The sequence below is a fragment of the Pholcus phalangioides genome, unplaced genomic scaffold (assembly GCF_987345545.1).
Source record: "Pholcus phalangioides strain wild (caught in Gottingen) unplaced genomic scaffold, Ppha-v1.0 ptg000005l_1, whole genome shotgun sequence".
In the NCBI taxonomy this organism is placed as follows: domain Eukaryota; kingdom Metazoa; phylum Arthropoda; class Arachnida; order Araneae; family Pholcidae; genus Pholcus; species Pholcus phalangioides.
The window spans coordinates 12601271-12617435 of record NW_028301598.1 but is presented as its reverse complement, the minus strand read 5'-3'; the positions used below and the strand labels follow the sequence as shown (position 1 = coordinate 12617435).

General features: G+C 38.6%; 1 protein-coding gene across 1 annotated transcript in view; it reads left to right on the top strand.

Moving 5' to 3' along the window:
* LOC149086316 (uncharacterized) overlaps nucleotides 1–15939 on the top strand; it is a 34551-nt gene extending 18612 nt beyond the window's left edge. The window contains exon 3 of the mRNA XM_089232332.1: nucleotides 14975–15939. Coding sequence (XP_089088458.1) covers nucleotides 15120–15803 — 684 coding nt within the window. The 5' untranslated portion in view covers nucleotides 14975–15119 and the 3' untranslated portion in view covers nucleotides 15804–15939. The remainder of the gene's footprint in view (nucleotides 1–14974) is intronic.
* The last annotated feature ends 226 nt before the right edge of the window (nucleotides 15940–16165 follow it).

Here is a 16165-nt window from a genome sequence, read left to right as displayed (position 1 = left end):
GGCATGAGTTGAATGTGTCAGAGCAGTGTGTGTTTCTTTTGTGAGATGGCCAGTGTCAGAGTGAAATTTGTCCCATGTGTCCAACCAATTCAGAAAATTATACAAAAATAAAACCATCTCGTCCTCAGATGAATCAGTTAAGGGTTCTTAAAAAACATTACGTTTCAACTTTCCTTTGAACACAGACTGAACATTGATTATATCCCACCACTTACATATGATATTGATAAATTCTGATGTTGTTTCATAGTTCCTTCAATGCGACATGGTTGAAAATTTGTAACACTAACTTAACATTTTGACGTTCCAAATTTGAAGGCCAGAGAGATTTTGCAGTTAGTGCATGACAATATTTGATAGTGTTGCTTGATTGTTTTTCAAACAATTTTATCAAAGTTGCAAATGAAGCACATTTTAGACTCCCTAACGCCCTCTCCTCAAAATATGGATAATATAATGCAATTTCATCATTTTGCTGATTGATCCAGTTATTTCGAATACATTTCAAAATATGCACAGCATCTACAAATAAAAATAATGGTCTGGAGATATCAACAGGATGTTGATACACTATACTAAGCTTTGCAGGATTAGCGAAAAAAGAAACAGCTTTCCGATTCATGGCATTGTCACTAGGAATGCAAAAAACAAAAACCTAGTTTTTCCAATCCTATTATTAATTTATGAATGAATGAGTGAAGCAACTCAGCAGATATTTTTTTGAGGGGTAATACATGTACAACATCTTTATAAACAGAAGTGACACTTTGAACCATAAACACGTAAGCTGTAGAAGCTACTCCTTCATTATTATGCAACATTCCCATAACATTTCCCCCTTTAAAGTCAAGATACAGTTTGAGATGAATTTCATCCATTAGTAACAGGAGCAACTGGTCATCTAATTGCTCTACACTGGGACTGACAATATAATTGGAACTTAATCGTTAAATTGTTTGGGGATGAGGAACTACAGAAAATGAACTACTATATAGAAATCTGTATTCATGGGGAGATATCGAGTGCAAAAGTGAACACACAAAATTATAAAATCTGTAGAATACCTACGGTGATTTTTAGTACACTTGATCTGTTCTTTAACAAAAGATATTATTTGTTTGTCTTTGACATACTCCTGCAGTTCACAAGATATCCTCGCATACAATGAATAAGTGATTAAGTCTACTTTACCGCACACCAACTCCGGTCACATATTGCCATACGCCAATTTCCAGCCAGTGGAGTTGGTTGGGAAATGGAAGGCTCCATCCATCGGTGGTCGCCCTAGGTTCGATAGGTAAAGAACTTACTTCTGATATTCTACACCTGTATTCGAACCCATGGACCTTGATGGTAACCTTCATAGCGGAAGACAAGCATCTTTACCACTGCGCCACTCCGGCGCAGTGATTAAGTCTGTCACCATGAAATTCGTTTACATTTACAGTGCATTTCAAAACATCTTCACCATCATGTACATTACGTGTTGAAAATGGAAATGTAAACTTACTCAGTTTTGTGAGTTTCACATTTTTATGAAAAAAAAATTCACATTAAGGTTTTCATAGACTACTACTGAAAATTTTATACTGGGATAGGGCTCCTCAGCAACATAAATGAATATTATCAAATTATCCTTGGTGATTTGTGTCCACGTTGCTTCCATTTTTTATCGAACACTTCTTCAATTCATCTAAAGTTGAAAAACAGAATTTTTTTTATATTCCTTTTTTTTCAGATATCAAACTTTTTGCAATGACTGAAGATAGAATTTCATGTTTGATCCTCTGCTTTTTTGATGTTGGCTTGTCTCTGTCGACAGGTATTTTGGCAGCCCAAATGCGGTATCGAAATATATGCGGTATCGCTCCATCTTTCAAATTTGGATGAGGAAACTTGGCGCTAATTTTCCGTTCTGTCTTTTCATCATAAGCTTCAGTAGTATAGATTAACTCAGTAGAATCGAAATGCAATTCACAAACCTATAAAAAAAAATTAATTTAGCATATTAGAAAAACAATCTTTCATTGTTGTTTTCTATATAATGTAATGTAATATATAATATAACATAATAAAATAATTAACATCATGTTAATTATTCAGACATCTTTACAGTTTTTAAAAAATTTTTATCATGCATGGAACATTTTTTTGAAACATATTTTTCATATAAGTCATGAAATGTCATTAACTTATGTAGATAAAAAACAGATTTAGTAATAATCAGCTTAATCTAATTATTAATTATTATTATTATAGCTTAATTATTATTATTACTGTTATTATAGATTAATTATTAAAGAGTACTAAAAGTTTATAATATTGCAACGTAATGGTGGACTACAAGCCTGGGAATCTAGTGTGGATTTTCAGACCTGTAAGAAAAGTCACGCTGTCTGAAAAATTGATGAAAAGATACTTTGGCCTGTGTAAAATTTTGTGAAAATTATCAGATGTGAATTATGAGGTAGAAGATTTTGATCCTGCTTCACGACGGCGGAAATCAAGAGATGTTGTTCATGTGCTCCATAACCGTACAATGACCTGGATGCTCAGGACAGTTCCTGTTCAAACGACGACAATCCTAAGGAGGAACAAGGAGAACAAGGCTGACAACAAGTCTCATGAGCCGTCGTACAAACAGCGGGATGCCATTTCTGTGAAGAGGGAGCAATGCAACGTATGAGGGCTACAAGCCTTTATAAAGGACTGTCTTCATCTCATTTCTTTGAACTATTGGTTGCTATGGTGACTTAAGAGCAATGCAACGTATAAGGGCTACAAGCCTTTACAAAGGACTGTCTTCTCCATCTCATTTCTTTGAACTGTTGGTTGCTATGATGACTTAAGTTAATTCTTTTTGATTATTTTGTTTTTTGGGCAGTTTTGATCTGCGTATTCATTGTGTTCGGTCACACTATTCCTTACGTCCCTGTATTGTGCTTAGCCTAGTAAAATAATTCACCGTATTTGATCCGTTTTTAATAAACGTGACAATATCACAATGTCCTGCAACTGATATAAAACCCTACAATTCCAGTTATTTATCATGAATACAAATTTCTTTGAAATTCAATAAAAGTTATATTACATTAAAGTTAGTTAACTGTTTTTACCATAAACGATAAAATATATCGGCTTGATACACTTACTCTTGAACATTTTGTAACAGTAAAGTCTTTCCTTGGTATAGCTGCCAGCCATTTTCTAAGATCGTCTTCGTTTTTGGGAAATCTGAAGAGGGATACCTTCGGTCCATTCTCGTAATTTCCTCAACAACCCGTGACGGAACATTTGTAAGGCATCAGTAATTAAAATTTAACAGAAAGATAACATGAAAATAAATCTTAAAAAGGTGAAACTAACACTATAAAAATATTAATATGAACAGTGAAAATATGTTCCTCTCTCTACTGCTTATCATTTTTCTCCACTTTTATTGTTATCTCAGTTTCACAGGTCTCACTCTGACGTCACCAGTGTGGAGGCTTTCTTATCTATAAGGACTGTTGTCTTAGTCTGCAATTTAGTAACTACACAAAGAAAATTTCAGGCACCAATACCAATTTTTTATTCGCCTGTGTAAAGGTTCAACCCTTTGTATTACAGTATCACTTTTTGTAATGCAAATTTTCAATTTTTTGCTCTGCTTATTCAAACGTTGAACACATAGCCGAATAGCACAAGAAATGCTTTACAGTCCTCTAGTTTTTCTATTCAGCTCATCTAATCTACAGCAGTGAATGTGCTTATTGGAAATTTACAATAACTTGAGATTTATGGTAGTAAATACAAATCTCTGAAATTCGAACTATCTCCAACACAGTTCATAAAACCAAACAGAAAATATTCTCAAATGCTGAGGAAAGACGAGGTTCAAATCATGCAATTAAGAATTTCCTATCATCTGTTACTCGAATTTCCAGGCATTTCAGAAAGTAGGGTATTCCCAGCATTCTATATATATATATAGTCTCCTTCGCTGTTTCCCGGCATGCCGGAAAATACAATAACATCTGATATATTCACATTAGTTCCAAAAGGGTGTTCAAAATAATCCTCTCCGAGGAAATGGTTGCAAGGAAAAGAAATCCATTGGTTGTTAATTGCACTAATGAGCTAGTGTAAATAAATTTTCTCGAGCTGATTTTCTTCTATTCTGAATTGCTCTTATGAAGGCATTGCAGAATAACTTGCAAACTTGATCTTGAGGTTTTTGTTTTAGCATGAGTACAGTGAGATAGAACAGCAAACATACAGTGACAGCTCTGCAAAAACTGAGTGTGCAGTTTTTGCAGAGCCACCCTGAGTGTGGTTGCATTGGGCTCCACATTTTTGGGGCCCCACATTTACAGTAACAGAAATGAAAAAATCTATATACAGGGTGTTTAGAAAAGAATCACCAGATTTGAAATGCATATATTACGAAAAATATTGAACATAGACACTTAAGAATAATTTTATATTACATAGCTAATCAAAATTTTTTTACAAACCAAATTAAAGGTGCTCAATACGTATGTCCACCTTGGGATGCATATGTCTATACGGTAATCAAATTTGTCCCAAACTTTTGTGAGCATGTTTGCATCCACTGCGAGTGGATTTTTGTGGACTACAATTTTACGAAACTCTGCCGCATGCACTCCGCATTTTCATCTGACATGTGGGGACGACGGCTAGGGGATTTCCTCTTTACACACACAGACAACCTATGCCTCAGATTTGTTTATACCAGCGGTTCTCAACCTTTTCTGACTGTGGGACAACCTTTTCTCTTCTGTGGCAGAGCCCTGTTTAACTCGAGGAGCCCTTTCAATGCCAGAGCTGGGTGAATGCCCGAAATGGGCAAAACACTGTCAGGCAACAATGGTTTTTGGACCTCAACTTTGGAATGTTTACTTTGGTTACTGTGGTTCCTAGCAATGCATTTCAGACATGCATATGCCTTTATAATGGTTTGTCACTTTTTCAATCCTCCCAGTAATTGAAGAAAATCTGGGAGTGCGGAGTATTATGGCTAGTTATATATATATCAAATATATTTTTTCATAGTAAACAAGGTGTCTGAGCTTTAATGAAATTTTGGTCTGGGAAATTTTTTTATAATTTTTAAATTTTCATCAATTCTGGAATTTTTTCTGTCATTAATTCTGAATTTTTACCAATTGTATAATTTAGAATTATGGGAAATTGATTTTTTTATCAATGCAAAATTATGCTGTAATTGCTGAATTATGAAAATTTAGCAATTTAATCAACTAAGTATTCATTAATTGTGTGATTCTAAATTTTCATCAATTCTGGAATTGTAAATTTTTCCATTTCTTTCATTAATTCTGTTTATATCAAAATTCTGGAATTTTTTTATTTCATCAATTCTCAGTTTTCACTGGTGCTATGGAATAATTTCTTTTAGTTATTTTTGATTCATTCCATAAAAATTACGTAATTCTAAATTTTTATTAGTTCTCAGACAATTTCTTTCATTAGGTCCTGATTTCCATTAGTTTTGGAATTATTTTTTCATTTATTTACAATTTTCATTTATTTTGGGTTAACCCTTCAAGAGGCAATGACGAGATATCTTGCCACGATAAAGGTCTCTTATTTTAGCATTGACAAGCCCAGATATTTTGTAAAAATAATTTCTTAGTGGAAAAATTTTCCCTGTGCTCCTCAGTTTGCACCTGCTGAAAATCGGGAGAAAACCTACTTAATTAAAAAAAAAGATATGGCATTTTTGAAGGAGGGTTTAGTGATTTCTAATTGCCACTTAATGGATTAGGCTAATTTGAATTTTTGTTGTATCCCTGTACTTTTTTTTCAAAATATTCTTCAGCATTCCTGTATATCTGTAGTTCCCCTCCGTAACAAAAAACTATGTAGAATTGGAGCTAAGGAACCCAAAATTATCAAGACACCTTTGGCCCCACTATTATTTTTGCACTGCGCCACACATTTGATAAGGGTGGGTCCGAATTTTCATCCATGTTTGAAAAAATATTTTTTTCCACAATGGTTTTTGATTTTCTCTTAAGCGCACAGTTTAGGTAATTTTTACCTCCTTATAGAGAGCGTATGTGATTCCATCGTGTCACTCATATCTGCCAATAAATCCTTCACGGAGTGGCCAGTAACAAAGTTAATGCTCTAAGTGATACCAAGAGCACCATTGCACAGTTCACATTGGCAAGTGAAAGACTGATGTACTATTTTCTTGTAGTCTCCTGGTGTCGTATTGATCTTGTCCGTCGCAACAAGGATTCTTGCGACGAGATCTTCCGTGGTCTACAGGTGTCTCGCACACCAATGCGTTCCTGTGTTCCCACCAAAAAAAAAAAAAAAAAGAGTCCTGTGTATATAGGTCCCCTTTACATGGAGGCCATGCTACTGGTCCACTACATCCATTCCACCATCCAGGATATCTGGCATTCATGATATGCCAGGTAGCAGTGCTAAAGTGTGCTGGGGTGGCTCCATCATGCAAAAAACCACATGCCCCTCTGTGTGATGAGCGGAACAGGTTTAGCATAAATGTCAAAAGTGAGGGCTTGTACTTTTGGAAATGTTTGTTAAGTCAGATTCACACTGGATGGAAGAATAGCAATACAACTACTACTGCTTAACTGTACATGCACCTCATACATATTCCTCTACGGAATTGCTTATGGATTGGTACATAAGCAATACAACTGCAACAATTAAAACATACAATTATAACAAGAGCATAAAATAAGAGGAAATGATTGCCTGTGTATATACTCCCAAGATAGTGTCATTGTGTGTGTAAAGCTGATATCTGCATAATCCAGAAAAGCCATTTTTTTTCATTCAACCAGGTGAATATGATTCGTTGGGTGCTCAAAAAATTGATGCTCAGATTTTTAAATTGCTTCTAATTTTTGGGTGGGAAGTATTTCTTACAATCCTCATTTATTCATAGTAATCATTTCCTTTATTTTCTACTCACATACTCTATTGAAACCTCATAATTGCCAAACACAATGAACGCTAATGCACCACATCCGAATTCGTTGATTTTTGTGGGTGCTGGTGGGGGACTCGTAGTAAAGTTATTTTATGACCACCTTGTGTGTACGTGTTTTATTTAATGTTTTGTTTATTTAGCATTTTAATCATACATTAAGAATTTTGCCTTTTTTGTGTTGTGAGTTTTTCTTTGTTTATTTTTTATTTGACAATAATTTCGTCTTAGTTTGTTGTAGGCCTATGTGTGTTTTTTTAGTGTTTCTGTTAGTATTTTATTATTTTTATTTTATTCATAGATCGTTTTTGTCGCACCATGGTTATTTTCTGCACACGAGGGCCAATTAGACCGTGGCCTACAATTTATTGCTGATTCTGAATGGCATCCTTTTTTTTCATATTCATCAAGAGGTTGATGTGCTAACCCCTTGATGATTGACACACTGCGGTAGCAATCTTTTTCTATACCCGTGTGTTGAATCGGGTATCGAACTCCTGACACCTCTAAACATCCTTTGGTACTTCAGGACCTGGGCTACTATAACCCCTATATATGTTTATACAGGGTGTTCTGTTAATGAACTGATAAACTCAGAGGGTTGTTAGTAGGTATCAAGAAGAGCAAAAATTGCAATGGAAAATGGTGTTGCAAACCACATTGAGAGGATGAAAATCGCGAAAAACGCATGTAGGCTCTCAGTCCAGAGGAGACAAAAGGTGGATGTCAGTTGACCGCTGAATGCGTTCGTGGGTTGGCTCACCATATCTGACGTAAGCAGCGTCGCGAAACGAATGTGCTGGGGTGAAGCAAGTGCTGCATACAACGTAAATTAGCGCTTTTGCGGTAGTAAGCATGTGTAGCTGTTAGTTGTCTGTTTTAATGAGTATCGTGATGGCTGCCCACACGAACGAGGAATACGCTAAACGGGGAATATGCATCTGATTTACGGTCGAGCAGATGGCAATGGGCGCTTAGCACAGCGGAGGTACCAATAGCAATATCATGTGGACACACCGAAGGATCTTATAGCGTGGATTGTCATCACTGCGGCAGACATCAAAAGCATGCCTGGTATCTTTGAACGTGCCCGGAAATCGTTTTTACGTCATTGTAGACTGTGCAATGACGTCAGAGGCCACTTCCAACCACTCTTGTAATAATTAATCAAATAAATCTTTTTGTAGTTATTATTGTACGTTTGGGGTGTAATGTGATAGGCCTCCTCGTGGTGCACCCTGGGTAATGCTAAATCTATCACACGTCATTGTCATCGCTTATTTGTGCTCATATCCTACACTTTCAATAGCCCAGATTACATGTTTTTTTCTACACATCTTGCAGTACTTGTCTTGCGTCTTGTTTTGTCCTGTACATGTTTGTCTTGTGTCCAACCCCTCATTGTGGACCCCGCTTAGGCGGGGAGGGGTCCTCCCAGACGGGGCGTTGCTTCTAGCGTATGCTCTGTCTGGGACGCTGTCTACCTGCGTGGAGACCCGTAAGGCTGGAGATGGGGATCCTGGTTAGCCTGATGCGCTAGCTTTGGCCTCGGATTCAGCCGAAACGGGAGGCTTGGATTAGCCCCGTCCAGGTCAATCGGCTGTGGTCGCCTCGGTAGCTGAAGGGGTTACACTACTGGGCACGTAAAGGGGCCGGGCCTGCCGGACGTCGTTGAGGTTTGTTGGTGCTGCTTCACGACAATCTTGGACCTTGAACTCATCTGCTCGCCTGTTTCGGTGGTGTATAGCTCTCACCTAACCTGGCGTTGCTACTAACCTTCATCGGTTATGTGTGCGCGTCCCCTCGTAGGGCTCCATGGTGGGCATGGTGGGTGAGAGTGGAACAATACCCATTCAAATATGGGAAAAACAAAAATGCACCAAAACGTCAAAGAACTACTCTAAGTGAAACAATTGTCACAGAAACCGCTTCTTCAAATCTGTAATCTGCCTCATTCTTCTTCTTGCATAGCTCTGATATCAATAAACAGCTGTCAAAAGTATCACCATTCTTGATTGATAGAGCGCTCTCTATGGCGCAGTTGGAACTCTGAAATCAGTGAAGGCTCTCCGTTCAGGAGACCTTCTCGTCGAAACTAACACTCCCAAACAAGCCGAACTCATTCAAAAGCTCACATCTCTCGGGGACATTCCCATAACAGTCAAAATCCACCCCACGCTGAATTATTCACGTGGCGTCATCTCAGACCCTAACTTAATTAACATGGATGAAGAAGAACTAACCCAGGAGCTAGCGTCTCAAGGCGTAACATCTGCCAAACACATCATGAGCCGCAAAGATGGCAATCTAGCTCCATCACGAAATACAGTTCTGACATTTTCATCCCCAACATTGCCGAAAGATGTCAAAATCGGTTATTATAACCGCCATATCCGGCCATACATACCTAACCCTGTAAGATGCTTCAACTGCCAAAAATTCGGTCACTCACGAATGGCGTGCCGTAGTCAACCCACCTGCGCGAAGTGCGGTGAGAGGGACCACATTTCGGACAACTGCACTTGAACATCATTCAAGTGCGTCAATTGCGGTGGCGACCACCCCGTATTTGACAGGAAATGTCCGAAATGGAATGAAGAAAAAGAGATCCAGAAGATCAAGGTTCTCAATAACATCTCATATATGGAAGCACGCCGTCGTATAACCTCTAACCAAACTCCAATAGCTAGTAGATCATACTCTAATATGCTAACAAATCCATCAACAGCTAATAAGACTAACAATGTCACGAAAGCATTTGTAATAACTCAGACTGAACCTATAGCTGATACATCAACTCAAACATCATCTAACCAACCATGTAATAGTTGTGGCTGCTGTTGCTCTGCTGGAATACAAAAATCAATAGTGGAAATAAATCTAAAATTAAACTATTCAAGACCGGATATTCAAGGAAAGCCATTCAGACAGCAAAGAAGCAGCCTACATTACAAAACATATCACTTCTTGATGACAAATCAATTGGTGACATGGATCTCGATAATCCTACAGAATCTGGTACTACTCGCCGGAAATTGGACCGAAATAAGTTCAAAGACCTTGAACCGTCTACATCTATTTGAAATTTATGGCCAACATTATTCAATGGAACATTCGTGGTCTTAGATCCAATTACGAAGATCTCAAGGATTTGATCAATCGCTATCATCCTGTTTGCGTGGCACTCCAGGAGACTTTCACGAAGCCCTCGGAGACATGGAACATCAGGCGACATTCCCTGTTCCGTATTGATTACGATGACGGGAGTAGAGCTTGCCGCGGTGTTGCTCTGCTGGTTCCACATCATGTGTCGTCGCGCGTTTTAATGCTGCGCACGAACCTGCAAGCCATCGCGGTGGAAATCTCTACAGGCCTAAGAATTACAATCTGTTCCATTCATTTGCCACCAAATGACACCATCTTACAGAGAGATCTAGAAGATCTCAGTGATCAATTACCACCCCCATTTTCAATGCACATAACATGATATGGGGTTCTAACAGCAACACCCCTCGTGGGGAAATGGTTGAACGGCTGTTAGACGACATGGACCTCGCCATCATGAATGATGGCAGTTTCACTCATTTCCATGCCCCAAACAATAGTTTCACTGCAATAGATCTATCGTTATGTTCACCCACACTCTTGCCCAACTGGTCGGTTGATCCAGACCTCCACGGGAGCTATCATTTTCCTCTAGTGGTTAAGTTCCTTGATCGAAGCCATAGCATACCTGAGGGTCCTCCTCGATGGAAGCTTGTGGCCGCCCGATGGGCAGACTTCACGGAGGATATGGTTTCGCGACCCGACGTCGACCACTGTGTTGACCTGGTGACCAGTTGTATCATCTCTGCAGCAAATGAAACAATACCCAAAGTCTCCTCGAAACTTCCTAAATTTCCTAAACCTTGGTGGAACCACGAATGTAATCTTACTATTAAAGCACAAAAGAAAGCATGGAGTAGGTTCCGGCGGTATCCTACCCATGACAACAAGTTGGCATTTTTAAAAGCAAAGGCGATAGCGAGAAGAACCAGGCGCCAGGCTCAACGCAAGTCCTGGCAAAAGTTTACCACGGGAATCAATTCATCTAAAGTCATTTGGGACCGGATCCGAAAAATCAATGGTCATTATCAGTCTCATCCCATCACTATTTTAAACACCAATGGCATACCATCGCCGCCCATTTCGCCACTGTCTCCGGAGATGCGAATTATCCCCCATCGTTTCATCCCATCAAATCATCGGCCGAACGTACATCGTACACCTTCCGGCCTTTTACACCGGAGGGGTACAATTCATTGTTCACCCTTCATGAACTGACGACGGCCTTGCAACGAAGTCCTGACTCAGCTGTAGGGCCCGATGCCATTCATTATTCCATGATTCGGCATCTCTCATCTGAATCACTGTCACATTTACTCATATTATTTAATCGGATCTGGGTCAGTCACTCATTTCCTGACACCTGGCGAGCAGCAATTGTTCTTGCATTCCCGAAGCCTGGAAAAAATCCTCAGCAACCTAACAGTTACCGACCTATTGCTTTGACCAGTTGTCTATGTAAGCTAATGGAACGCATGGTCAACTATCGCCTCGAAATATCAAAAACATCAAAGCGGCTTTAGACGGTTCAGGTCCACAACATGCAATCTGTTACGCCTTGAGACATCAATAAGACAAGCATTTGTGAAGAGGGAGCATATGCTAGCCATATTTTTCGACATAGAAAAGGCCTACGACCGTACTTGGAGGCACGGAATTCTCTCCGACCTCTATAATTGCGGCTTGCGGGGCAACTTGCCTATTTTCATTAAGAACTTTCTCGCTCGCCGCATCTTCCAGGTACGGATCGAAGCACATTATCAGCTCCCCAAATTCAAGAACAAGGTGTACCTCAAGGTAGCATTTTAAGTGTTACACTTTTTATTTTAAGACTCAACGGGGTGTTGAACCAACTCCCGTTGTCTGTCACTGGCGCACTTTACGTGGATGATCTGTTGATATCATATCAATCAGTGAATATGAGGACAGCCGAAAGACAATTGCAAACCGCACTCAACAAGATCAGCAAGTTGGCACATAATAACGGCTTCTCATTCTCCGCTGACAAAACTGTCGCTATGCACTTTTGTCGGCGTCGAGACCTACATGATGACCCACAATTGTTTCTAAACAATAGTCAAATACCAATAGTAGAAAATACAAAATTCCTCGGCATCACATTCGATAAAAAGCTTACTTTCAAACCTCATATTGCACAATTAAGAGCTCGTTGCATGAAGACGATGAACCTCTTGAAGGTCATCTCGTCTACATCATGGGGAGCAGACCGTAAGTCACTCATTCACTTGTATAAAGCTCTAATAAGATCAAAGCTTGACTACGGCTCCATTGTATACGGGTCAGCACCTCGGAGTTATCTGAGTGTGCTCGACCCAATTCATCATCTCGCTCTCCGCATTTGCTCTGGAGCTTTCCGAACTTCTCCCATGGAAAGCCTCTATGTCGAATGCAACGAGCCATCACTGACGTCAAGACGCCAGCAACTTTCCTTGAAATATTATTTCAAAATGAAGTCTTTACCAGGTCATCCACACTTCATAATGTCATTTTCAATCCGTCATTTCATAGACTTTTTGCTGCTCGCACTTCATGTGTTCCGTCTTACGGTCTTCGTATGAGGGCACTTGTGGAAGAACTAGAATTAGACATCAGTCGTGTGGCCCCAGTGGCTTGGCAACTGGCACCATGGGAGCAGTCTCTGCCAGATGTCTCTCTTTCATTATCATTATACCCTAGAGCCACCACAGCAGATGTCATATATCGACAGATATTCTTCAGGCACAGGGGTAGGTACAACAGGTACTTCCCCATATATACCGACGGCTCCAAGAGCCCTGGCCATGTCGGTTGTGCCTACATCTGCTGTGAGGAGACATCTTTCAAACTTCCAGACACATTCACTATATATTCGGCAGAACTGTACGCAATCCTCCAGGCTCTACGTCATATACGACGCAAACGCCACCGACGATGCATCATCTATAGCGACTCTCTCAGCGCATTACAAGCACTGTGTTCCTGTACGTTTCACACTCATCCATTCATTCATACCATTTTTCATGAACTGCATTACCTCATTCATCATGGTACCACAGTAAAATTTTACTGGGTACCAGGTCATGTTGGAATACCGGGCAACGAAAAAGCAGAGCACTGCAGCTCGAACAACAACTAACATTGACAATAACCTTTTGGTACCTGCCAGTGACCACTTCTCAATCCTCAGGGAAGTGATGCATCACCGCTGGCAGGATCATTGGAACCATCAGATAAATAATAAACTTCATGCCATCAAGCCCACACTTGGCCATTGGCGTTCGAGCTGCAGACCTAACAGAAAGGAGGAAGTTCTGCTTGCCCGGTTACGCATAGGACACAGTCGCCTCACACAATCATATTTATTATTACGAGAGAGTCAACCGCAGTGCCCTCATTGTCAAAGTCCATTGCTCATGCTTTTACTTGTTCGTACAATCGTCATCATTTTACGACCGCTTTTGGTCTGAATCATCTTTCACTTCGTGACATTTTATCTGACCATTGCGATGCATCTCGCATTTTTAAATTCATCAAAGCCATTGGTTTATATGACAAATTATAGATTTTTACAATTTATGTCATTGTTTTACGTTTCATGTTCCTTTTTATGTGTTTTAGTTTTTTGACATGACAAAAGGACATCTTTCTTATTTTTATGTCTTGCTTTGGCGCAGTTTGACCAAATTGGTCCTTGCGCCAATAAATTGAAAATCCAATCCAATCCAATGTTTCTCATATAAATTTATATTAAAATGTTTCTGTATGTATGAAAATGAATAGGCTTAAACTTGATTTTTTTGTTTTTGTTTTTATTCTAATTTTTCTACATAAAAACTATTTTTCTTCAATTGATTCTAAAATTATTTCTTGCTTCAATTTTTATAAATTATTTCTCAAATACAAGGCCTCAACAGGCAAAATGCCCAACGAAGTGGCTGAGAAAAAGATGCTCATAACAAGGATATAGATGTCATATATTACTAAAATACAGCAACTCCTCCAATTAAAAATGAAATCAAAAAATTATAAACAATACATGTATATACGTGACAAAATATTATACAATGCTCATAATATATTTATGGTTGTCTTATATTTACTTGAAAACGCTAACTTGAATAAAATAACCCAAAGCACAAATAAAAACAGTGTGTATATATAGAATCAGCTGATCACCGAACATAACCTGTAATATAAACAATTGTTAAAAAGTGTAATATATTCGCCCTTCTACTTTGGAGTTAAATAAACACCACTAAGAGTATGATATTAATATAAACGTAAATATATAGCCTGAAAGGAAATTTCTTCCGCTACATTTTTATATACACCTCAATGATATACATTTACAATGATATCAATATAATACAATGCCCATAAATATTCTTTATGGGCATTGTATAATATTTTATCACGTGTATATATTGTTTTTAATTTTTATTAATTGCATTTTTAATTGGATTGCTGTATTTTTGAAACATGTGACATTCATATTTTTATGGGCATCTTTTTCTCAGTCATTTCGTTGGGCATTTTGCCTGTTGTGGCGTTGTATTTGTCTTATTCTAAGTATGGATAGCTTCTCGATTTACCCCAGCATGTTTATCATATTTCTTTTTAAATGGGTCATTTGTCTTAGAATTTACTACTCCCGGGAATAAACTATTCCATTTATTAACGACCCTATTAGAGAAAAATTCCCTATTCAAGAAGAGTATTCTCATCTTGATTAAAAAATTATTTCTTGTATTAGTTCTTATTTTCAGTTCCAAAATTTTTTCTTTTTATTTGTTCCCAACTGCTTACAATTTTTAATTTCAAGTACCAGTATTTTATGGAAGGAAAACGAATAATGTACTGATTTGCTTTATTGTCTTTTAGTTGATGGTCGTCTACAATTGAAGTGAGTTAATCAATATAGTCTTTCCATCATTTTTATCCATGGATGACCGAAAACTAGAGATTGGATACATTGCCGGTGCTTCAGTTTAATGACAAAAGGAAAAACGCCAGAACATTCACAGAAATGCAAACTAAAGTGAAAAAAGAGATACCCGGTGGAATTTTGAAGAACTGCTGCACCTCGTGTGGATTGCAGTTGCCTCTGTCGATGATTCCAGACAGGCAGCTGTATCCTACCCAGTGCTGCGAGTTGAACAAGTACAGGAACCAATCCGAACCAAGTTACATGAACGGTCGCGAGTACAGTGACAAGTCCCTTAACTGCGACATCTGCGGCCGACAATTCCCTCACAGCAGTGGTCTCAAGAGGCACCTGGCAGTGCACAGTGGCGAGCGGCCGTTCGTTTGCGTGACCTGCGGCAAAGGCTTCAAGGCGAAGGCGGCCCTCAAACGTCATGAGATAATACACACCGGTGAGTTCCCGTTTGAATGCAGCACCTGCAAGAAACGCTTCAACCAGATCAACAACCTGAGGAAGCACCTGGTGATACACAGCAACACTTGCCCGTTCTACTGTGAGACTTGCGGCAAGGGCTTCAACCAGCTCAGCAACCTCAAGAAGCACATGGCAGTCCACGACGTCCAACAGAAATGTGATAAACACTTGCCGAGAAGAAAACAAAGCATCAGTAACAACACTAAACTTTTAATGAGTTCGAACAAAAGTAAGTTCAAGGGAGAAAGTAATAATCGTGCACTGATAACTTTTGTGAAGCCTTGTCCTCTTCCGACGACGAAAATGGCCTGAGGGCTGTCGAAAAGCAATCAGTTTGAACGGAAATTTTCATGGTTCATTCAACTGAAATTCGTCTTTCTTTCGTGTCAATTTTTGTAATTTTTTTTTAATTTGTGTATTTCTTTAAGTAAAAGAAAATGATAGTGATAAAAGAATGTGTTTTTTTTTTAATTATAGAAAGTACATAAAATTAATAAGGGTGATATATACTTAGTTATCACAAATACAATACCACAACAGGCAAAATGCCCATAATAAATATGGTGGTCATATATTTCAAAATACAGCAACCCAATTAAAAATGCAATTAATATATAAACATGATGAAATATTATACAATGTGCCCATAAGAATAATTATGGTTATCTTGGTGT